This window comes from Squalius cephalus (assembly GCF_949319135.1).
Source record: "Squalius cephalus genome assembly, chromosome: 9".
NCBI lineage: Eukaryota > Metazoa > Chordata > Actinopteri > Cypriniformes > Leuciscidae > Squalius > Squalius cephalus.
Genome location: NC_137130.1, coordinates 28,219,727 through 28,245,067, shown reverse-complemented (window position 1 = coordinate 28,245,067; position 25,341 = coordinate 28,219,727). Strand labels below are relative to the sequence as shown.

At 39.2% G+C, this 25,341-nt stretch overlaps 1 protein-coding gene across 7 annotated transcripts in view; it reads right to left on the bottom strand.

Moving 5' to 3' along the window:
- The window catches only part of LOC307164279 (nectin-3), a 63,716-nt gene that overhangs the window by 29,936 nt on the left and 8,439 nt on the right, over positions 1-25,341 (bottom strand). The window contains exons 2-9 of one of the 7 annotated variants that reach the window (XR_013822246.1): positions 24,240-24,581; positions 22,811-23,113; positions 22,020-22,125; positions 20,912-21,054; positions 20,410-20,503; positions 19,670-19,718; positions 17,103-17,187; positions 1,388-6,361 (exon numbers count right to left, since the gene is read on the bottom strand). Coding sequence is in view for 6 of the 7 variants with exons in the window: in XM_079880901.1 (XP_079737027.1) it covers positions 19,598-19,718; positions 20,410-20,503; positions 20,912-21,054; positions 22,020-22,125; positions 22,811-23,113; positions 24,240-24,581 (1,109 nt within the window). In the remaining variant the exon portion in view is untranslated. Of the gene's footprint in view, positions 1-1,387; positions 6,362-16,194; positions 17,188-17,293; positions 19,719-20,409; positions 20,504-20,911; positions 21,055-21,355; positions 21,597-21,742; positions 21,771-22,019; positions 22,126-22,810; positions 23,114-24,239; positions 24,582-25,341 lie in introns of those variants that run through there. The other 6 variants (XM_079880902.1, XM_079880904.1, XM_079880903.1 and 3 more) reach the window with 6 other exon arrangements.

Sequence of the window (25,341 nt, the reverse complement as noted above, 5' to 3'; positions counted from 1 at the left end):
TACATGTTACATGAAGTGCAAGTGACAATAAGAGGAGATGATGACATGACTCACCGTGTTTGTTGACTGATCCTACTCACCTTAGGTTTGATGAACTCGTAAAAGACGCGAGTGCAAAATAAATAAAGAGCGCACGGATGGCACGCTAACAGGCTAGCGAATTACTAGCGTGTTGTGCTAGCAATAACAATTTAGATTGAAGCTAGCGATGTCAGGTTAATGTGTGATGTTGAGTAAGCTATATTTAGCAGTATAAACAACAAGGAATGATAGTAAATAATGATTCAAAGCAGAAAGATATACAAAGCCGGAAGTAAAGCCGTGATATCAAGGTCCCGCCCACACTCCCGCAGAAACGGTTAGTACAAAGTTTATTGCAGAGCAACTCATTGTGTCTGTGTGTTAAACAGTTATGGACATTAAGGTTGAAGCTCCAATCTCCTCCTGAAAATCCCCCCAAAAAGTCAGTTGTACTACTTTGTTTAGAGAAGTTCCTGTTTGTTTTTATGCTACCGATTGCACAGCACTTTGGTCTGCAGGTGCAGTTGTAAAGTGCTTTATAAATAAAGTAAATTAAGTAAGTAAGTAAGTAAGTAAGAGAAGCTGTCAATCACAGCGTCACATTCCCGTTTTATAGCATCAAATAATTGACCAAACTTATTTAAAAAAACGAACACTTAAACTTATATCAGCGTGATAACAACTACCTAAAATGACAGAAAACATCTTTGGAAAAAGTGTATTTGAAGTGTAATTTGATTGTTTAGTTTACATCGCGTCCCATTAGACTTTATGGGGAGGGTGGGGTTTTATGACCTTTATGGAACCAACCACATGGGGGTGATCGTGACGCTTTGGCTTCACTTTTCAGGACTTGTGCAGCACGCTTGGTTGATACTGTCATCCAGGGGTATCGCTTAAGTTGATGTGATTGATATTCTTTAAAAAGCTTTGACTTTCTGCACAAAAAGAAACTCTGGTGTAGGTCTTCCTTTGCTGATTAACTCCAGCTTTTCTTCAAAAGATAATCTTGTAAATGGCGTGGATAATAAATTAGCAACAATGTCCTCCTCATTAATATAGCTTGCGGTTTCCTTATCAAATATTATATGGTGATCCCCACAGCAGGCAGAAGGCGTCATAAAATTGATTATAACAAGCCCCATCCATTTAGACGGACGATATGATTGGTCAATTTTCCTGTCATTTGAAATTTGTCTCTCAGTGACTTGCTATGGCTTGGCCCTCTGTAATTTCACAGCTGGACCACCAGTCAGAGCTGTAAGCGTTATAGGCAGAAAAATCCTAATATGGAGAAAACGGACGTCTACACAACACAAACTGAATAGAGTGGTGTCATGGTGAATCAAGACGACAGAAGCAGAATGCAAGTAACTCAGGTTTATTGAAGATATAACAAGTGCAAGTCCGATGATGTAACAGGTGAAAGTCCGATGATGAGTGAGATGCTGGTGACACAGGGACTGGATGGTCAGCGAGGTCCGTGGTGAAGTGCCGTAACCGTGAAACCCAAGTGAAGACGATATCCGAAGAACAGAGAACAGGAACTGGAACAGGAAACAGGAACGCCGACAACACTGGGATCACAAACGGGAGACATCAACCAACGATCTGACAATGAGAGAAGAATGCGGTGAGGTTTTATAGGAGACTGAATGAGCTGCAGCTGGGGTGATGAATGAGATCAGCTGGATCGCTGATCATCCGGAATGAGTGCCACGCCCACTCACACACACACACACACAGAACAACAGTTACACGAGACACGAAGGAAACAATGAATTTATGAACCGTGACAGTACCCCCTCCCCTAAGAACGCCTCCTGGCGTCCCTAGGCTCCCTTACCTGTCGATTGTAATCATCAATAAGGGAGTGATCCAGAATGTCTCTGGCAGGTACCCAACTTCTCGCCTCCGGACCGTAACCTTCCCAGTCCACCAAGTACTGGAATCCGCGTCCCCTCCGCCTCTTGTCCAGAATACGATCTACCGAATAGGTTGGTTCCCCGTCTACGAGACGCGGCGGTGGGGGAACCGGGGCTGGCGGATTAATACGGGAATAAAACACGGGTTTAATTTTGGATACATGAAACACGGGGTGAATCCTCCTGTACACTGGAGGGAGGTTGAGGCGGACTGCCACCGGACTAATGATCTTGGTGACAGTAAACGGGCCGATAAATTTAGGAGCAAGTTTATTAGAAACGGAGCGGAGCGGAATATTTTTAGTAGAAAGCCACACTTTTTGACCAACGACGTATACGGGGGGCCTAGACCGGTGGCGATCGGCCTTGGCCTTGGTGCGCGCTCCCGCCTGGAGTAGAGTCTCACGGGCTCTAGTCCAGGTGCGACGACACCTCTGGACAAATGCGTGGGCAGAGGGAACCGCGACTTCGGATTCCAGACTAGGAAATATAGGTGGCTGGTAACCTACACTACACTCAAACGGAGATAGGCCCGTAGATGACACTGGTAACGTATTGTGTGCGTACTCCACCATAGACAATTGCTGACTCCACGAGGAAGGATTCTTGGAAACCAAACATCGCAACGTTCTCTCCAAATCTTGGTTGGCTCTCTCAGTTTGTCCATTGCTCTGGGGGTGAAACCCTGAGGACAGACTTACAGTCGCCCCTAACAATCTACAAAATTCTCGCCAAAATTTGGACACAAATTGGGGTCCCCTGTCGGAAACCACGTCTGTCGGGAGGCCATGTAAGCGAAAGACGTGATTAACGACGACCAACGCTGTCTCCTTGGCTGTGGGTAATTTGGGCAAGGGGATGAAATGGGTCGCCTTCGAGAACCGGTCCACCACGGTCAAAACTACCGTGTTACCCCGAGAGGGTGGGAGGGCGGTGATAAAATCTAGCGAAATATGGGACCAGGGTCTCGAAGGGACAGGCAGCGGTTGGAGTAACCCATCTGGGGAGCGATTGGAAGTCTTACCAGTGGCACAAACTGAGCAAGCCAAAACAAAACTGTGAACATCACGAGCCATGAGAGGCCACCAGAATCGTTGCTTGACCAAAAACTTGGTTCGATTAACTCCTGGATGACAAGCCACATTGGAACAATGCCCCCACTGAATAACGTCGGACCGTAATCCCTCCGGCACAAATAAGCGGTTCGGTGGGCAACCGACCGGGGGCGTTACCCCTTCTAAGGCTCTCTTGACCTTCGATTCGACCTCCCATACGAGTGTGGAGACAAATAGATTCTCGGGTAAAATGCACTCGGGAGTAGACGGGCGTTCGGAACGATCAAAAATACGCGATAAAGAATCGGGTTTGATGTTTTTGGAACCCGGGCGGTACGAGAGTGTAAAGTCAAAACGTCCGAAAAAAAGTGCCCACCGAGCCTGCCTGGAGTTCAATCTTTTGGCAGTTCTAATGTATTCCAAATTCTTATGGTCTGTCCAGACGATAAAAGGTACCCCCGACCCTTCTAACCAGTGACGCCATTCTTCCAATGCTAACTTGACCGCCAACAATTCTCTGTTACCAATGTCATAATTGCATTCGGCAGGAGACAAACGATGGGACAAAAACGCGCACGGGTGCATTCTATCGTCTGAGGGAGAACGCTGAGAGATCACTGCACCTACCCCCACCTCTGACGCATCAACCTCCACCACGAACTGACGTGATGGATCAGGGGTAATCAAGATGGGAGCCGAAACAAAGCGACTTTTGAGTTTGGCAAACGCAGCCTTAGCTGCGTCTGACCACCTGAACGTAGTTCTGGGGGAGGTCAACGCAGTCAGAGGCGAGGCTAGTTGGCTGAAATTGCGAATGAACCGCCGGTAGAAATTGGCAAACCCCAGAAACCGCTGTAGGGCCTTACGGGAATCTGGAGTTGGCCATTCCACCACAGCCTTAACCTTCTCCGGATCCATCCGAATTCCCTCAGCCGACACAATGTACCCTAGAAAAGAAACAGACTGTGCATGAAAATCGCATTTCTCCGCCTTGACAAAAAGCCCATTCTCTAACAACCTCTGGAGCACTCGTCGGACGTGCTGCACGTGTTCCTGGAGAGAAGACGAAAAAATCAATATGTCATCCAGGTAGACATATAGAAACTGGTCGACCATATCTCGCAGCACGTCATTGACGAGTGCTTGGAAGACTGCTGGGGAGTTGGACAGCCCGAAGGGCATGACCAAGTATTCAAAGTGCCCCCTGGGGGTGTTAAAAGCAGTCTTCCACTCATCCCCCTTCCTGATGCGGACCAAATGATAAGCATTACGTAAGTCCAATTTAGTGAAGACGGACGCTCCCTGCAACCTCTCGAAGGCTGAAGACATCAACGGCAAAGGATAAGTATTCTTTACCGTGATGTTGTTCAGCCCTCGGTAATCAATACAAGGTCGCAGAGAACCGTCCTTCTTCCCCACAAAAAAGAACCCCGCCCCCGCTGGAGATGAGGAAGGCTGGATGAACCCGGATGCCAGAGAATCAGAAATATATTTCTCCATGGCCCCCCTCTCTGGAACAGAAAGCGAATATAACTTGCCCTTAGGCGGAGATTTACCTGGCAGTAAGTCTATAGCACAGTCATAGGGACGATGCGGAGGAAGAGAAGCAGCCCGAGACTTACTGAACACTTCCTTCAGGTCCAGGTACTCCGTGGGCACGTTAGATAAATCCCCTGCCTCCTCCTGAAACACAGAGACAGAAACAGACGGACAAGCAGAGACAAGACAAGACTCATGACACTTAGTACTCCATTCCAACACCGTGCGCTGCTGCCAGTCTATCTTGGGATTATGTTTGATGAGCCAGGGATGTCCTAAAACTATGGGTGCAAGAGGGGAGTCCAGAATGTAAAATGACAGGGTCTCAATGTGGTTGCCAGATGTGATGAGCGTGACGGGTCCGGTGGTGTGTGAAATGTTGGGTAGATCTTGACCATTGAGTGCGCGGACTTCTATCTTGCGGGTGAGTGGTAATAAGGGGACTTGAAACTTGTGTGCAAACGTGCAGTCCATAAAATTACCTTCTGCCCCTGAATCCACCAGTGCTTGCCCGTCGTGCTCGTGAGCTGACCACCTCAGTCTTACTGGGAGGAGCGTAGATGTTGGTGAGGTCTTCTCGGCGGAGATCCCACCCGACAGTAGCCTCAGAATTACTGCCGGGCTTGCCCTTTTACCGGACAACCGAACGCAAAGTGACCAGCTGCTCCACAGTAAAGACAAAGTCCTTGGGACCTCCGCCTCTCCTTCTCCTCCCGAGTAAGCCGAGCCCGCCCAACCTGCATGGGCTCGTGATCGTAGACGGGGCTGACCGCATCCCCGCCGCTGGACCGTGGAAGCTCTACTCCTTCCGCCATTCGACCAGGCAATCTTCTCCGCTCCACACGGGATAAACGAGCGTCTACTCGAAGTGCCAGTTCTATAAGTCCGTTTAGAGACGTGGGCAGGTCCAGGGCGTAGATCTCCCTTTGGATGCGGTCAGCCAGCCCATGCAGGAACATGTCCCACTGCGCCTCCTCGTTCCAATGACACTCTACCGCCAATGTACGAAACTCAATAGAATAGTCAGAACCGCCTCTCTCCCGGTGCTGGCGCGGTCGAAGACCCTCTTCATTTCGGCGGAGAGTGTCTGGAACGAGGTGCAGCATGGGTCTTGATTCTCCCACACCGCCGTTCCCCAGAGTGCTGCCTTCCCAGTCAGGAGAGTCAAAACGAAAGCCACCTTGGCTGACTCGTTGGCGAAGGTTCTCGGCTGCAGGGAAAAATGCATCGAACAGCGAGTCAAAAACGCTCTGCAAAAGCTTGGCTCACCTGCATAGGACTCAGGTATAGGAAGGCGCGGCTCCGACTGGGAAGTGTTCTCCGGTGGTGTGGGGGGAACGGGCGGTGTGGGTGGCGCAGTGGGATTACGCAAGATCTGAAGTTGCTGGGTGAGCTCGGACACCTGTGTCACCAGCGCTTGAACTGCCCGAGCTGTGTCGTTGAGGTTTTTCTCTTGGTGATCCATGCGTTGTATACTGGTGCTGACAAAGGTCTCCAGAGATGAAGGATCACTTGCTGCTTCCATAGCGTGGTCAGATCGTTCTGTCATGGTGAATCAAGACGACAGAAGCAGAATGCAAGTAACTCAGGTTTATTGAAGATATAACAAGTGCAAGTCCGATGATGTAACAGGTGAAAGTCCGATGATGAGTGAGATGCTGGTGACACAGGGACTGGATGGTCAGCGAGGTCCGTGGTGAAGTGCCGTAACCGTGAAACCCAAGTGAAGACGATATCCGAAGAACAGAGAACAGGAACTGGAACAGGAAACAGGAACGCCGACAACACTGGGATCACAAACGGGAGACATCAACCAACGATCTGACAATGAGAGAAGAATGCGGTGAGGTTTTATAGGAGACTGAATGAGCTGCAGCTGGGGTGATGAATGAGATCAGCTGGATCGCTGATCATCCGGAATGAGTGCCACGCCCACTCACACACACACACACACAGAACAACAGTTACACGAGACACGAAGGAAACAATGAATTTATGAACCGTGACAAGTGGTGTATGACAGTAGGCCAACCGGCATTTAGCATCACGCTAGTTCCCTTGGATTTTCCCAAGGATTTGGGAAATAGGATTTTCCTATAGGCAAAAAACAAGCTCTTGTCCATAAAGAATGTTATCACAGATGAACACAACTTTTATGAATTTTAAAGCCTAAATGCAGTTGCCAGAAGTAAAAAGCTAAAGGTAGGCTATAAATGAACACCACCACAGTCCCACAAATTCAACATCACCATCACTAAGCTTCCAACAACTCTTTCAGTTTTATCTAAATTTTTTTTAGATATAGTTAGTATAGTTTATAAGAGCACAATTATAACCATAACAAAAAACCCATTGACTTCGGGACGATGGAACTGGAAGTGCTAAAATGCTCGGTTCCGCATTTTGGCCTACAAAGTGATGTCATACCTGCACCAGGTTGGCAGATTTGAAGGGTTTATTTCCTCAAAAAGATTTAATGTTTATTGTCAAATAAATTCTTAAAAAAAAAAAAAAACATTAGAACTGATTCATTTTTATTAAAAAGTTTTTACTTTTAAACTATATATATGTACATATGTTGCAATAAATGTAAATTATATTGCATCTATTCACATAATCAACATTTAAATCTATTCACCTTTGTAGCAACGCAGAAGTAAGCTTTTTATCTGTGATTGTCTGGGCACTTCTGATTCATTATAAGATATAGTAAATAACTGGAAGAATAGCAAAATACAGTAAATAGTAAAATAATTTGTGCTACATGATATTAATTATAATACAATTTTTCACATTTTTATTCATCCTTTGCATTTAGGAATTTAGTTTTAAATGTTTTTGAATGATTATGGTGCAGTAGAAGACATTTTACTCTAGGGATTCATAGTGTACTTTTTTTTGCCACTTTATGATTTGAATTCATGTTTTTTTCTGGAGTAGTTCAGAAAAATTGTATCGACAAAATAAGTCAGGGATTTTCTATTTTTATAAATGAGAAATGCAACAGAGCAAGTTGATTTTGAAACAATGCTGCTTGTGTCGTCCACCTAAACCATACAGTGTGCACCAAAACATTCTCTTTATTTGGTCTAGTTAGTAAATGTCTATAATTGAATGTTGGCTATACAACCTTAAATGGGTTTTATTTAAATGTTTACGTCACAAACAGTTTACACACAACAAACATTATTGTCATAAAAAAGGGTAAGATGTTTATACACACGTCTGAAGTCTAACAGCATCAAAACGACCTTCAGTTAAATGTAAACCTACATCTTTTAAAGCACTGCTAATACACTTGTACAGTTGTACCTAGAAAAATGGACAGAACAAAGAAAATGACTCTAAACTTCTCTTTAGTTTAGAAGTCAAGCACACAGTATTTGGTAAAGGAAAAGAACAAACAATAGCTATAGTCTTACCATTTTAAAACACTCAAAAACAAAACAAAAAACAAAAGTAAAACACATAAACTGAATGGTCAAAAGATAAATATCCTGCAACATTTCTACATTTTAATGCAACACTATTTAATGCTACAGTTTATATACAAAAAATATTTTAATGATTTATATAGAAATTTGTTGAGCTTTTGCTTCATGAATAAGGCCCAGGATTTTGTTTTATTGCTGTGTTGTAGCTGCCATATGACCTTGATGTCAAAGACACATTCTTTCACTGGTATGAGGGAGAGTTTCTCTGCTTGTGTTTCTATTTATTATCTTAAAACGACAGTTGATAAGCAGTTGTTTCCATGTGCTCTGTGAATAATCATATCTAACAGCAATTAAGGCTGGTTGTTAGATGCTTTTGCTTGCGCTTATGGGGGGTATATTGCCCATTCCTCTTTCATGTTTCACACAACATTGAAATCTGACTTTGACTTGTTTTTCTCTAAACTCCTTGTCTTTCTTCTGAGCAATTCCTTTGTGGATTTGCTTTTACAGTTCAGCTTCATCTGTTGCACAGGTTGCTTCATGTTCTCCTCAAGAACTCTTTGGTATACTATTATAATAATAATGTTATAGTGTCATTTAATTGTAGACATCATGATTTAAAGTTTGGCTCTGAACCAGCGACATTTTGTGAGACCTCTGGCCTGGACAGATTGCCATTGGTCTGAAAAGGTTTCCATTTGCAGACGTACAGTGATGGTTGAAAATACTAAATTCATTTTCATAAGCTTCAGCAATCTTTCTTCTAAGGGCCTCATTCAGCTCTTTTTAACTTGGCATGATGGCTCTACGTACTTCAGTGCTTACGAGCAAACATGATCAGTTTATTGATGTACATAAGGTGTGGTATTCCTCTTTAAAGATGTTCTAATCTGCACTTGATGTAGTGATAAATGTACGGGTGTACTGACTGTTTCCACATTAGAAATATATTTAAGGCGTTTTTTAGCCTGTAGCAGTTAAAACAAAATGTATACATTCTTACAAACAAAATGTTAATGTCCTCCTAAATACAAATAAATAAAAGCGGTAACACTTTACAACATGGGTGCACTAATATGCATTAATTCATGCTTGACTAATGCACAGATAATCATGTGTTATTAGTGTATGACTCATGAATAACTAAACCATTAATTAATGATAACTGCATCAGCAACTAATAAAGATTCTAAATGATTAATAGATTAAGTAATATAATGAATTGTTATTAATTAAATGTGTCATAATGTATTAATTTCTTAATAACATATTTTATTAACTAATAGTGTAAATTAATGTGTTAATTACCACAATTGGTCAAAGCAATGTACTTCAACTTGCAGTTGTCTGCTTTAATTAATCATTAACTAATGATTTGCAAATGTATCATTATGTTATGACTTTACTTGTTGAGGGTGTATGGAGCTAGAATTGTGTCTTTATTACATGCGAGAAAATAAATGATCTGAGAGAAAAGAAAAAGTTTGAGAGAAAAAGTTATCACACTGATAGCAAAAAAGCATTTCATGAGAAAAAAAATAATATTTGAGAGAAAATGTTTTCATACCAATAGCAAAAAATAATATTTGAGACTAAAAAAAGTTTAAGTATTTTCTCATAGAACATAAAACATATAAATTTGAATTTTTTTTTATTATTTCTGAGAAAAAAAAACTCTCTCAAAATACTTTGAAAAAAAAAAAAAAAACTCTCAAATATATATTTTTTGCTATCAGTGTGAAAACATTTTCTCAAAAAAAAAAGTGTTTCTCTCAAAACGCTTTTCTTTGCTCTCGATACAATTTCTTGCTCTCGTGTCAGGATTTTGCTTTCGCTGTGAAAATTGTGTCATGGACGGGGCCACGTTCCTATTGGTCAGTCGGGTGAGCATCGTCTTGTCTTGGGAGTCGAACTGAATCATTACACCATTGTTCAGTTCACCGGCATAGATGCCGCCTCTGCCTTAGTTGAGCATATAATACACAATATATATATGGTTGTATATCAAGCAGGGACACGTTTGTGTGCATTATGTTTTGTGATTTCACCAGAACGAAGAGAGAGTATCCGCAACGGATTGAAGTGCGCATCCGAGTGAAGACAGTGCGGCGTGTGCGCGAGCCACACAAGAAAACAATGTATCCGCGCCACTGATCGCAGCGGCAACGAGGACTTTGATCACTTGATTTAAAAAACACATTTCAGCCCTAGATTGTCTCTTATTTAAAAAATAAAAAACCTTACGGCGAAATGACAATATCCTCCACACTCGTTTGTAAGGCGGCCTCCTGTATTTTTGCTAGTCGATTTTATTTCATGGAGATGGTCCTCACTGCAGAACATGAAATCCAGGGGAGGAGTCGGATCCAGATCCAACTCCTCCCACCTTACATATACCTAAACCTACCCATCTCCATCCCCTGATCCCTAAACCTACCCATCTCCACCCCTTAATCCCTAAACCCACCCCTAAACCTACCAATCTCCACCCCTTATATCTGGATCCAACTCCGCCCCCTGGATCTCGTGTACTGCATTGAGGTGCTACTGAGATTTTGGGTAACTGCACAACTGACAGATGACTTTGAGCGCACCGCCAACGGTGTGGGTGGGTGTGTGTGTGTGTGTGCGTGTGTGTGTGTGTGTGTGTGTGTGTGTGTGTGTGTGTGTGTGCGCGTGCGCGTGTGTGTGCGCGTGTGTGTGTGTGTGTGTGTGTGTGTGTGTGTGTGTAACCATAGCGACAAAACGACCAACTTTCGGACCCTGCACTTATATAATTATATGCCTATAATTTCGTTTTTAAAAATTTAATTATGTATTTAAAAGTTACAAAAGTACAAAACTTAGATTTTGAAATGTGGCTCCTACGCGTATGGGTAAGATGATGACACACACAACTCGATGGGTAGCTGGCTGAGCAAGTTCAGCATCACTGAAGATTAAACATTAAAAAATAGCACTCATATTCATGAATGAATGTGTATTATATTGTGTATTATATGCTCAACTAAGGCAGAGGCGGCATCTATGCCAGTGAACTGAACAATGGTGTAATGATTCAGTTCGACTCCCAAGACAAGACGATGCTCACCCGACTGGCCAATAGAAACGTGGCCCCGCCCATGACACAATTTTCACAGCGAATGCAAAATCCTGACACGAGAGCAAGAAATTGCATCGAGAGCAAAGAAAAGCGTTTCGAGAGAAACACTTTTTTTTTTTGAGAAAATTTCACACTGATAGCAAAAAAAAAAAAAAAAAAAAAAATTCAAAGTATTTTGAGAGAGATTTTTTTCTTCTCAGAAATAATTTTAAAAATTTCAAATTTAAATTTTTTTATGTTCTATGAGAAAATACTTGCTCTCAAAACTTTTTTTAGTCTCAAATATTATTTTTTGCTATTGGTATGAAATAGCAAAAAATATTTCTCTCAAATATTCTTTTTTCTCTCATGAAATGCTTTTTTGCTATCAGTGTGATAACTTTTTCTCTCAAACTTTTTTTTCTTTTCTCAGATCATTTATTTTCTCGCATGTAATAAAGACACAATACTAGCTCCATATTGAGGCACATGACTATTAACTAATTGTTAAGTAATATGGCATTTAAGGGTTTTGACAGTTTGCACATGCAGTGAATGTAATGTCAAAGAATGTGTTTGAAGGATGGGTGAGTTGGGCTGCACACAAATATCAGCACACCAGAATCTGAACTCCTGAAGCTGTTACACTGTGTTTAAACTGAACGAGACCAGCTGTCTACACTTGACATGACAGACCATTGCAAGTCCATTTGTCCTTCGTAACAGAATTAGCACAAGAGCTCAGAGTACGTCAGAAATAGAATGTGGCATCAGTTTACTGTCAGAGTTTTGTTGTGTAGCGTCGCGCCGCATCCAGTGTATCACTGACTATAATGAACGTTCTATTGTCTTTGTCCTGTCTAGACACAGTGTTATGAAATAGCAGCGCTCGACCGCATGTTCTCAGTGTACCTCGACCTCAAGCTTAACCTGACATATTCCTGTGCCATGAACAACAAGGTTCATCGGACTCAGTGAAATCTTGGTTGGAGATTGAAATCCATGGCTTAGTGTGTATGCCAAAATGGCATATTACTTAGCAATTAGTTAATAGTCATGTGCCTCAACAAGTAAAGTCATAACATAATGATACATTTGCAAACCATTAGCTAATGATTAATTAAAGCAGACAATTCGAAGTTGAAATACATGACTTCAACCCATTGTGGTAATTAACGCATTAATTGACACTATTAGTTAATAAAATATGTTATTAAGGAATTAATACATTATGACACATTTAATTAATAACAATTCATATATTACTTAATCTATTAATCATTTAGAATCTTTATTAGTTGCTGATGCAGTAATCATTAATTAATGGTTTAGTTCTTCATGAGTCATACACTAATAACATGATTATCTGTGGATTAGTTAAGCATGAATAAATGTATAGTAATTCCTGTATTGTAAAGTGTTACCATAAAAGCTTTTATAGCATCATTTTATAGCACCTAGTCTTTGAAAAGCATTTGCATTTTTGTACTTCATATGAAATCACCTTGACACATGAGGCCTGTCTAACAAAGCAATTGAGTACCAGTTAAGTTGAGCAAACTACAGTTTTTTTGTATCGTGAAATAAGCTTGCATTTTTTCAGTCCATAGTGGATCACTTTAACACTGTTCATCACCATATTTACTAAAGCTACACAACTCAGCTGCTTCAAGGCAGGTTTTGTTGATCAGATTACAACTACACTTGATACATTCATTGACATTGAGTCAATCCCCTGTGTGTTATGTTCCAAACTACAGCACACAAAAATAATTTTAGATATAAAACTTGACTAACATTTTTGTTGAGAGAAGCTTACAGAGAGAAGAGAAAATTGAACTAAATATTTGACATTATCATTAAGTAATTCAGTGCACAATGTATGAGGGGAAATATCTGTAATCGTGTGCTGCAGTGAGCCAGTCTTCTGGCAGTTTGTGCTACTAGCTCAGGAGGTGCTATCTGCTGTTAAAATATTGACTTTTCAAGCTAAAACATTGGTATTATGCTTCACACCCGCTTACAGTAAATCCGTGAATCATGATTAAACCAGGGGTATTCAACCCTGCTCCTGGAGAGCTATACCTGCATGAAATGGGTGCCAGACATCCAAAATATGCACTTATGGGGGGTTTCCAGGAACAAGAATGGGAACTACTGATATATAGGATCAGCTATCATTAAAAACTGATGAAATTTTGCATGTGTCTTCATTGTCCATGTTTTTAAAGTTCTAGCCTGTATTAGCTGTTTAAATTTGGCAGCTGAAGGCTATGTTTGTTGATTTGTCCAATTGATATTTAAGGAATAGTTTAGCATTTCTACCAAAAAAAGTACTACATTTCCATGATCAAGTGTTTGTGTACAGCCCATTGTGTTCTGATCCCACATCACCTCTCATTCACACCTACTGTCTTTTCAAAAAGAAAACTACAGTTAGACAGTTTGAGCAACAGACCGAAGCCACCATCTGCCTGCGTTAACCGTTAGCCCAACCCCAAACAGACATCTGTTGATATAGGATATCCTGTTCTGCCTTTTGTGCTGATGATTCACTCACAACATATTAAATAACAGGGCATATGTCTAGATGTGGTGTGTAATCATCAAGCACACTTAATCACAGTGAGTGACGTTGTACAGCTCAAGTAATGCTTGCCAGATCTGCCTAATCTTCCTAGTTGCCTAACAAGCAGACCAGGCCTGCTAAATGGGAAACTGCACCATGCATACTGTGCTTTGCTCTAATTTTCTATTAGTCAGCTGCTAAACCAATGCAGACACAGACAACACAATATGAATGCTATTCATTCCCCCTCTGAGTGAAGCTCTGAACACGTCAGGAGAAGGGAAGATGTACATAATGCTTAAAAAATTGTACTGTTTTCAAAATGGGCTTTTGCAGCTTGAAATATAATATCACTAAACCTTCATATTGAAAGTAAGGTACTTTCCTGAGCACCACTTTCATTTTAAACTGATAGCTTATGGTGACTTCTGTAGTCAAAGTCTTGTGTGATCTATGTGATTTCCTGTCATGTTAGCTGAGGTCTGCAGTCTGGGCCCAGATCTACCATACGGGCAATCTGGGCACATGCCCAGGGGCCCTTGGGCAGAGAGGGGCCCTCCGTGATGGGAGTTTTTTAAAATATAAAAATATAAAGGTGAATGAAAATACCTTATGGGTATATCTTGCACCCAGCGCAATTGACTTTGTACACCGACGCATGTATCATTCCTATTTTGCACCCAACGAACAACGGACTCTTCCCTCGACAGACACACGTTGGTAAATTACGGAATGAACTTGCGCTCCCGCAATGAGGGAAGTCATTATGGTGTCCATGAAGATGTGAAAAAATAGGTCTAGCTTACACATTTACCAAAATTATTATACGCCTGTTTAACCGAAGCTAATTTGGGTGTGTTTCTCCCATCCCCAATGTCACTTCTCTGTCTTTTATGGCCCTGAAGAGAACGTCGGTCTCCTCGGCTGTGAACCGCTCCTGGCGTGCGCCTGGCAAATCCGCCGTTATAATATCAATCCGCCATGTAACAAGCGCGCCTGCTCTTAAAGGGAATGTGAGATGTCGCTCTGATTGGTTTATTTCAAGTTACGCACAAACCACACCTATAAGTAATGAAGCTACTTCAGACCAACCCATTTTAGATTTGCGTCGGGCGCAAGAGTCATTTATCCCGCCGGTATAAAAGCAACAGCACCCGAGATCCGCCCACAAAGTTACTTGTGTTTCGCATTTGATGCTTGTGTTTCAGATCGTTAAAATAGGGCCCTATATTTATAAAGGTATATCTCGAAATTCCATTGCTCAATATTCTCCAAACTCTAATCAATCGTAGTGCTGGACGAGTGCAAACGGTGATCTGGTAGGTCTCGGCGAACGGCAGTCTCGCGTTCGAGCAAGGGTCCCCGTGGGACCTCCTCACCCCTGAATTTGAGCCCTCTGGGTCTTCGCGTTGCCGAGATACGAGCGATTTTCTTCTGAGATTGTGATGTCACCACCATTTTGAAGCGCGCCTGGTGGTTTTCGGCTAATAGCTTCGCGAAAACACCAAAAATTCTGAAATTCTGGTGCCTTCTTTGGAGGGTGTGGTTCAGTGCCCAAGGGCCCCTGGGGGTACTAGTACAGCCTTGTCTGCAGTTATTTCACTCTGAATTCTCCCATTACCAGTCCTTAAAAACTTTGTTCCAATCAGTTCTTCTCTCTAGACAAAGGCACATCCAGTGTTTCAGAACATCTGGTTCGTGATGGAGAGCTGACCGACACATACTGTGAAGCACTCCATTCCTGTGAAAATCACAAAACAAAATACAAACAAACATAACACAGTTACCGATTTACATCTATGGGCAAACATATTTGTTATAAATATAACAGTGGTGGCGATAGACCAAAAATTTGCTTAGCAACAGCGCAGTGCAGTGCTTTTTACTCTGTGTCACGTTCATTAAAAAAGAAGTCATTAAAACCTAAAAGAGGGGTGTAATAAATGTTGTAAATGTGCCTACAACAATGGGGGTTTTAATGGGGGAGGAATCAATTGCACGGACTGGTACGGCGTGCGCATTGGCGAATCGTAAAACGTCATAAACGTCAAATAATATAGATTTTAATATAAATTCTTGCACTAGCCTGGTGATGAAAAAAATAAAGAGAAAATGTTATTTTAGATCTAAACATATAGATTAATGCGTTAAACAAGCGTCTTTGACCGTTATTGCATCTCTTCTGCTTTTTCAGTTTCTCACGCCATGTTTTAAAATGTCTTGTCAAGTTAAAAGTTCAACTTTTGAAAACACGTCTCGACACCCGTGCTCTTTTCCATTTCGTTTGCGTTTTAAAAGCACAAGCGCGTTCCTTAATTTAGCTTACTGCCGTTTTAAAGCCCTCACATGGACATAATAAATTAGCTATGCCTATAGGCTATATGTCTATGGGATTGCAAGTCGACAAGTTTCAATAAACCGTTATTGATTCAAAGAGCCGATAAGGTAATATATAAAGGTGTTAAGTAAAATTGATTCTGTGCTTAGTTCTGTGTACACTTTACAATGTGACCTTAAGATAAAATGGAAAATTTGATGCAATGAATCCCTCGTGATTTTTTTTTTTAAATTCTAAGAATAGCCTACTTGCCACCAGACTTGCTATGTTAACTTAAAGTGTGCTATTTTGGAACAACTAATTTTGTACTAGCCTAAGTATATTTTAGTTGTACCTAAATTGTAGTTAAGCATAACTTTAATTGTATTTAGTCTACTTTTTTGTGCTAAATTGGGAAAACTTCAAGTATACTTAGTATACTTTAAGTGCCTGTGTAGGGACTAATTACATGCTTGATTAGTGATTAAAGTGTACTTTATTTGTGTTCCAAGTACATTACAAATTCATTACCAGTGTCTTCGAAACATACAAGCAATGTACCATTAAGTGTATTATATTTGAGTAAAAAGTATATGCTCAGGAATAGCTTTGGCTTATTCCAAATCCTACAAATTGCAGAATTTGTCTTCAATAACAAATGCACATTAATAAACAAATATTACTTAGCTATACTTTGTACAATATACTTTTGTATACTATAATGTATTTTGAATGTATACTTCGGTGCATTATTACAATGCTCATTTCCAGCACACAGTTAAAAATATACCTTAAAATATTAAAGTGCAAATAAATACACTTTTAAAAAATAAACAGAATTTTTTTATACTTCAAGTATATTTTTCTGAAATATATTTTTAGAGAATATACTAAAGTACAATTCTTTTAAAGTGTGTTAAAAGTTGTATTGTGAAAATAGGTAAAAGCATGATGCTAATATACTTTTAATATATCTAGAGATAGTAAAAAAAAAATGTTAGTATATTTGCAATGTAGCCTACTATTGAAAAAGGGAATATATTTCAAATACAATAAAGTATACTTTTTTCATTAGGGATTGTTTATTCTTAGAACCCCCCGTTGAACTGTTAAGTCCCCCCTTAGCACCCCCAAGACAAAAATCCTGGAGCCGGCACTGATGACAAATGATAAAAGATCCCTGACCTGTTAATTCTCATCATCACAGCCCTCCTCCTGTCATGTTTAGAGTCTTCCACTGTCCTGTAGGAAATGTTTAGACAAATTTAGCTCGTATGATCATAAATAAAATTTAAACTACATTACAGTTCAAAAGTTTGGGTTAAAGAGGTTTTTTTTTTTTTTTTTTGGAAAGAAATTAAAACTTTTATTCTGCATATAATGCATATAATCTTATAATGCATTAAACTGAACAGAAGTAAATGTAAAGACATTTATAATGTTACAAAATATTTTTTTATTTCAAATAAATGCTGTTCTTTTGAGCTTTCTGTTCAGAATCCTGAAAGAAAATGTATTACAGTTTCCAGAAAAATATTAAAGGGGTGGTTGATTATGATTTCACTTTTCTAACTTTAGTTAGAGTGTATTGTTGCTGTTTGAGCATAAACAACATCTGTAAAGTTGCAATGCTCAAAGTTCAAAGCAAAGGGAGATATTTGCTTTTAAAGAAATCGCTTTTTAAGGACTACAACAAACGGCTGGTAGGGACTATGACATTCCTCCCGGGTTAGTGACATCACCAACCCTAGAGTTTACATAAACCCCGCCCCCTGAGCACAATTTATAGATTATCATGACAGAATATGCTAATCATTGACTAGAAGATACACATAAGATACATAAATTCATCAACTAACCATTCAGAAACGTCCTGTTGTATTCTACATGTTGTCACTTCTTCTTGAGTCTCCATCATTGTCTGAATCCGGTTTGAACATAAAAGGCTAAAGGTTTTTGAAATATTCAGTGCATGTCTGTGTGAGTGGTGCAAGCTCTTGAAGCTCCGCCCTCTGTGCCACAAGCAGCAGCTCATTTGCATTTAAAGGAACAGACACAAAATGGTGCCTTTTTGCTCACCCTCAAAAAGTGACAATTTTAACTGGCTAAATTAAAATATCTGTGGGGTATTTTGAGCTAAAACTTCACATACACACTCTAGGGACATCAAAAACTTATTTTACATCTTGTGAAATGGGCATTATACCACCCCTTTAAGCATCACAACTGTTTTCAACATTGATTATAATGAATGCTTTTTAAGCACCAGATTGGCATATTAGAATGATTTCAGAAGGATCATGTGACACTATAAATGACTGCATCACAGGGATAAATTACATTTTAAAATATATTCAAATAGCAAACAGTTATTTTAAATAGCAATATTTCACAATTTAACTTTTTTATCAAATAAATGTAGCATCTGTAAGAAAAAATTATGTGGACGTCGAAGATCTCAAAAATGAAGTTTATTACAGCATAGCAGTGGCAAGGTACACAAAGCACCTTGGGTTCACCGGCGTCAGAATGAACCCAGAACATCCAAATCTTAAACCTTTTATCCTGTTCTTAATGTAAATTAAGTTGATCTTGTTGCAACAGCTGTGGTCTGTATGTTAATGAAGTTGAGACACCCCATTGTCTGAGAAGGTTCTCTGTGTCCCACACCCAGTCCCATTCTACAATTGACTACCATTTGCTCAGGATGTGATCAACCCAAATGGTCAAGAAACAATAGAACTTGACTGCCTTAATCTCTATGATAATTAAGCCATTTTGGGGATGAGCTTATTCTAAAATATATTTAGGAGTGGAATCTGGTTCGAGGCAGACTACAATTTCTTACACATCGGTGAGCATAAAGACTCCAATACACTCACAGTGAATTTATGTTTGTTCTTCGCTTAGGGTTAAAACAAAGTTCAAAATATTATGTGACCAGCAGTATAATCTTATCGAACATCCGACACTGTCCACACTGCTGAGAGCGGCATTTAGATGAATATGTAAATATGTGCTGCACACTTTTCTCTCTTTATAACAAAATAAACGCACAACAAAATTGAGAAAATTTAGCAAGTATTTTTTAAATAAAGCATAAGAAAAGCATCTGATCATAGCAATGTGGATATGTTTGAACAAGCTCTGCAATTCAGCACTCTAGTAAACATCACGTTTATTTATAGCACTTTATACAATAGATAGCTTAAAAATCAAGCATCTTTACCGAATTAAACATGAAAACATTTCATCAGAAGTACAACTTAATTTTCTACAATATTAAAGCAGATCTCCTGTGTGTTCATGTTTTCACTCACGGACGTCTGACCTCGACGAACTGATCAGGTGAAATAAAGCGGAAAAGATTTTCCATGTGAAAGAAGGCGGAGCCTCAGCGCACAACTATTACTTATTTGCTACGGGCAAATGGTAGTACAAGTTTACCACCCGTAATGAACTTTTCTGGAAAGTTCACTTTGGCAAGCTTTTTCGAACTCCTAAAACGAACTCCAAACGAAGTTTGATTTTGTTCAAAATGACGTCGCATCAGTTTGTTCTTAGATTTTGCTTGAAGTATATCGGGGCCTTAAGAGACTTTTTCTAAATACATCTTACCAAACCCAAACTTTTGAACACTGTATAGGCTACACTAGATCAATATATAAGAAAAAGTACATACAATGAATGTGGTATTTTGAAACAACAACAACAAAAAACACACCTGTTCTTCATCATTGGAATTGGCACGCCATGGTACTCGAATCCATTCCCTAAAAATGAAGATAAATTTAACATGGCAGCACTAGATGACCAAATGTTGGTGCAGTCTGCTGTACTGTTTATAAGCTGATCCTGGAGCCTCTAACACTGCACATTTTGAACATCCCTTTGTCTGACACCCATTTCAGGACTTTACTAATGAGCTGATGACCTCAATCAGTTGATTGATTATGGAGCCATATGTTCATTATAAACAACATAGAGGTTATAAATTACGGATCCAACAAACTGATCATGATTATGCACTTTCCACAAACATAAAATTATGATTTAAGCAGTTTATTTTTAAAAAATATATATTTTCATGAACAAAAAAAAAAAAAACTAAATGTATAATATAACACAATCATTTGTATTTTAACATTGCTGCATTTTAACTTACAGGGTTTCTTTTGTCAGGACATTTTGTTGATCGCTTGGTTTCGCTTGGACTATTATGACCAATCTCAGTGGTTTAAAATTCTACTTCTCATAACTGCACATTAAAAATCAAATATAATATGACTTGCTGTGATTGTGTCAAAAAATAGCGTATAACTGGAAAAAGTGTTCATGCTAGGTTTGGACATAATTTATTATTGTAGGGCAATATTAAAATATAACCAAAACAAACAAAGAAATTAAATACAAAAGCTCCAAACCCTCACGTCACACTGAGACAAATTAAGTGTTTAAACTCACCGCTTGGTTTTGAATATCACAACACCAACAGCAGCACCGAGAAGAGCAATGATGATTAAAGAACCAAACAGACCCCAACAGACGGTGCTGGATTCTAGTAAAGAACAGTGGAGATAAGTGAAACTCTGTCAAGTTCAAACTTCTACAACATTACTGTTATTCATGACAGGCTGACAAAGACTATATCCATTTATACAGACATGGGTTATCACAGATTAGATTTATCCTGATTCCCATGTCCAGAATTGAGATTAATATGATACAGGGATATCCAGTTAAAACAAATATATATCACAGTTTTGAATTCCACATAATGTAGACTTTTAATCTTTTTGTATCTGATAAATTGTAGTATGCATAATTATATTTTTAATGTCAAATGCATAAATGTTCTGTTTGCTATACATATACCATATGCAGCACACAACTTTTCATTGGATAAGTGTTTCAAGAATAACAAACAGCATGTATCATAACCTATAAAAAACAAAAATAGACTCACCAGTATGAACATTCACATACAGAGAACCTGATGAGTTTCCATACTGGTTTGAAGCATGACAGATGTACAAGCCATTAAAGTCAGGGGACAGTTTTGGGACAGGAAGCTTGTTGCCTTTAAAATAGGGAGTACTTTTATTGTCTCTGTTAAAATAGAGAGATATGAAAGATAACTGAACATACTGGTAAAACAAGGTTGGATAACATCTGGAAAATTTGCCCACCAACACCCCAGCAACCATTAAGAAATGCTCAACCTTCCATCTATCGGCCTCTCACTCTGAAACCTACAAAAACGTTCATGCATCAAGCCTATGACCTTTGAACCTGGTTAGTAGACGCTCAAAAACAACAAAGTTGACATGAAATCTAAATTTAGCCGTTTTATTTTTTTAATGCATGTTACTGGTCTTATTGTAAATGATTCACATGTGAATTACATTTTTTGACCTTGTAATCTTTAATCAAAATTGTATAACTTGCTCTCCCAGTGATACGACTCACTTGATGTCTATGACATGAGATCCATGTTGCAGTTAAGCCAATCACACTCAGATCTGCCTTCATTCCAGTATGCAGTGCTCACTTTTCACAATCCAATCAACAACTGATGGATACAATCCTGTAGCGTCCAATGTTTTTTTCTTGCTCACTAAGCCATTTATAAAGTAGTCAAATTCTAAAACCTGTGAACTTGGCAGTTTAGCCTCAATAAAGCTACTTCTCAGCTTTGTGCAGGCGTTAAAAAATGGTTAGCAGAGAATAACTGCCACTAAGATAAAGTTGTTTAGTGAGTATTTGTCAACATGCCTTTGAATCAATAACGTATTACCTTCTTGCTAATTATCTGTCTGATTTCCCTGTAAAGTCAAAGGAAATTGAAAAAGGAAATGCAAAGTTCAGTGCTGAAATACAATATAAATGAGAATAAAAGGAAGAAAAGTTCCAGGCCTTACAGACATCACTGTGTACTAAAATATAAAATATCGTAAAAACACTGACAAATAAACAAAACCTAAATTTGGCTGAAAATATCAAGGCTTCTCCAGTCAAAATATTATATAGAACTGAGTGCAGATATATATATATTTTTTGCAGTTTTATATTACCTAGTCCAGGTGTAGATGGCTGGTTCTGGGTTACTGTCCACTATACACTTGAATTCTTTAGCATTTGTTGGACTGTCAGGAATTATAACCACTGACTCTGGAGGATCTAGGAAAAGAAATTAGGTAGCAAAAATAACTATATATCCATAAACAGTATTTACTGTATGTGAAACTGAAACCTTTAGGGTTCACAGGCAGAAACATGGCAATCTAAGCCATCATTTTTAAGCTGTGGGTTACAGAGTAGGAATAAGTGCAAAGTTTCGAGAATAGTGATGCCTTCACGCCATGTCAGAAACGTGTTAAGTTCTCAACTTAAATTAACAAGTGATGTTCCTCATGGCCGCATGGCACACACAAAACAAACACATCACAACCTGTGTAGTCTGATTCAAAAATGACTCTTATGAGTTGGTTCTTTCATAGAATCATCCAAACGACTCAAACGTAGGAGTTTGCCAGTCTGACAAATCCTTTTCTGAATGAACTCACAGAATCCATCAGAACAGCCACTGAAAGGCTTATTTACTGAAATATAAGTTCATGTTAATGCATCATTGCTTCATTACAGCCATTAGTATACTCTTATTTTCTGTGCCATGAAGAAAGCAAAAATATGTTCACTCATGTCTTCGTTATGATTATCATCATCCCCTATTTTTTTCTGCACAAAAAACCCAAGACAATTTAATATAGATAATTGCATTTAGAATGTGAAGTTTGTATTTTATATGAAAGGTATATAACAGTCATTTGTATGCAAGCTGTTGGTTGATACTCCAAATACTTACAATGAATGTTTATTGTGTAGTTTATTACGAGGTCTTCTCTTAGGGTGTTGTGCTTCACCTCACACTGGATGTTCTTTTTGTTTAAATGTTTGAATGGGACTCCAAGTAGGTAGGACACTACAGTAATGGTCCTATCGGGGTGCACTGTATGGTTGGTTTCAGTCCTCAGAGAGTTTTCCAGATCTCCTAATCTCCACATCACTGCTGGAGCAGGCCAAGCATTAGAGGCAACGCATGATGCCAATGTAGCCTCAAAACAACCAGTAACAGGAGCTTCCCCTTTCACATTAACCACAGGACGGGCTACATTTGAAATAGAAAAAAAGATAATCATTAAATCATTCAACTGTAAAAACTAACTGACTATACTAACTAAAATAGCTTAGTCTACTCTAGATCTTCTCATAGCTACTAAAAGCATTTGAAATATAAATGTAACAAATTTTTCTAGCACATAGAAGAAAGGCCCCGATATACTTCTATAGTTCTTTTTCGTTCTTCGCTTAAGGGTAATGTGATCAGCGGTATACTGTTTTTGAACATCTGAAGCCAACCACTGCTGAGAGTGTTTAGATGAATATGTAAATATGTGCTGTGTGCTTTCCTCTCAATAGCAAAAATAAACACACAATAAAATTTAGAAAACCGCACGCATTTTAATAAAGCATGCAAAAAGCATCTGACCGTAGCAATGTGGATATGTTTGCACGAGCTCTGCAATTCGGCACTCTAATAAAGTCACATCACATTAATTTATATTAATGCACTTTCGATAGATTACGGAAAATCAAGCAGCTTTACCGTCTCAAATGAGAAAAAACGTATGAGTGTCTTTTTTTTATCAGAAGTACAACTTCATTTTCTACAATAAAGCAGTGTGTTCATGTTTTCACTCGAGGACGTCTGACCTCGACGGACTGATCAGGAGAAATAAAGCGGAAAAGATTGTCCATGTAAAAGAAGGCGGAGCCTCAGCGCACAACTATTACTTATTTGTTACAGACAAATAGTAGTACAAGTTTACCAGCCGTAGTGAACTTTTCCGGAAAGTCACATAAGTTCATTCGGTTTCACTTAAAGTATATTGGGGGCCTTAACTCCTAAAACAAACTCCAAACGAACATTATTTCGGCTTGATTTTGTCCGAAAGGACGTCATATCAGTTTGTTCTTCGATTTCGCTTGAAGTATATTGGGGCCTAATTCCCAAAACAAATTCCAAATGAACTCTGTTTCGCCTGATTTTGTTCAAAATCACATCATATCAGTTCATTATATCATATCATATCATATCAGAGGTATATCAGGGCCATAATTATGTTATGTAAGCATGAACTATTTTAAATAGAGTTGTTTGGGATCAAAACACAGAGATATGCATATATGTCATTGCTGTAAATCAGAGAAAAAATATGAACAAGCCATCATACCAAAAACTGTGGCATTGATGTCCGTTTTAAATGTCCCGCTAGGAAATAAGTTGAAAACGCATGTGTAGATCCCGTCATCTAGAAGCCTCATTCTGAGCAGCTGAATTGAGCCATTTTTCTCTGCAACGTTTCCAGTGAATTGTACTCTGTCCCCCAATCCATTTTGGTGTTCAGTTTTTCCATCTGGCCGAATGGCAAAGAAGCTCTTCTCTTCAGGGTTTTCTCTTGTCTTTTTCTTCCATATAATACGAGCTATACTTTCATCAGTCTCAGTCAGCTGACACAACAAAGTGGCATTCTCTCCATTAATGACTGTTGTATCATGACCAATAACCTTTACACCTTTAACAGAAAAAAAATGCAGAAAGTACATGAATTAGCAAACACTGTACATGGAGATGTTCAGTTGAGCCGTTGGCAATGCCTAGTGACTCAGAGAACCTTTAATGACTTACTTTCTTCTGCAGAACAAGTTTTGGTTACTCTTGACTTCTATTTGAACAAATGTCCCAGGACATAAAACAAATCTGTATGTTCTACAAAATAAAGAAAGTCATACAGGTCCGAAATGACATGAGGTTGAGTACATTATGACAGAATTGAACTTTTTGGGTGAGCTCATTAACAGCCACAGACACTCTTTCAGCATGGTCCTGCTGATAAAATTGCTTTAAGGTGTCATAAAACCCAAATTTTTTAAGATGTTAACATACATATGTGCTCATACATTATTTTCAATACTAAGGGGAAAGTGGTTATTTATTATTATTAATATAATATAATAATATAATATAATAATATTTTGCCTTTTCATTCTTCTGGTTGAAGTAAAGTAAATTTTAAGTAAAGCTACAGAATGTGCACATTTTAGTGTCGGTGTCGTGTGATTAAAGATCGGCCCGGGAGTAACTGTTCTGAGCTAGCGCTGCGCTGTCTATTATTGGTCTGAACTGATAAACTATGACGAGTGAAAAGTGCCACTTCAATGGCTTCCCAGGAGAAGGAGCAGTCTACCCTTCCGCCCATTTTTTTATAGGATTAATAGAGTCTGCTTTCGAAACCGCATACTCACTGAGTAGGTACTTAATTTCAACAAGTACTT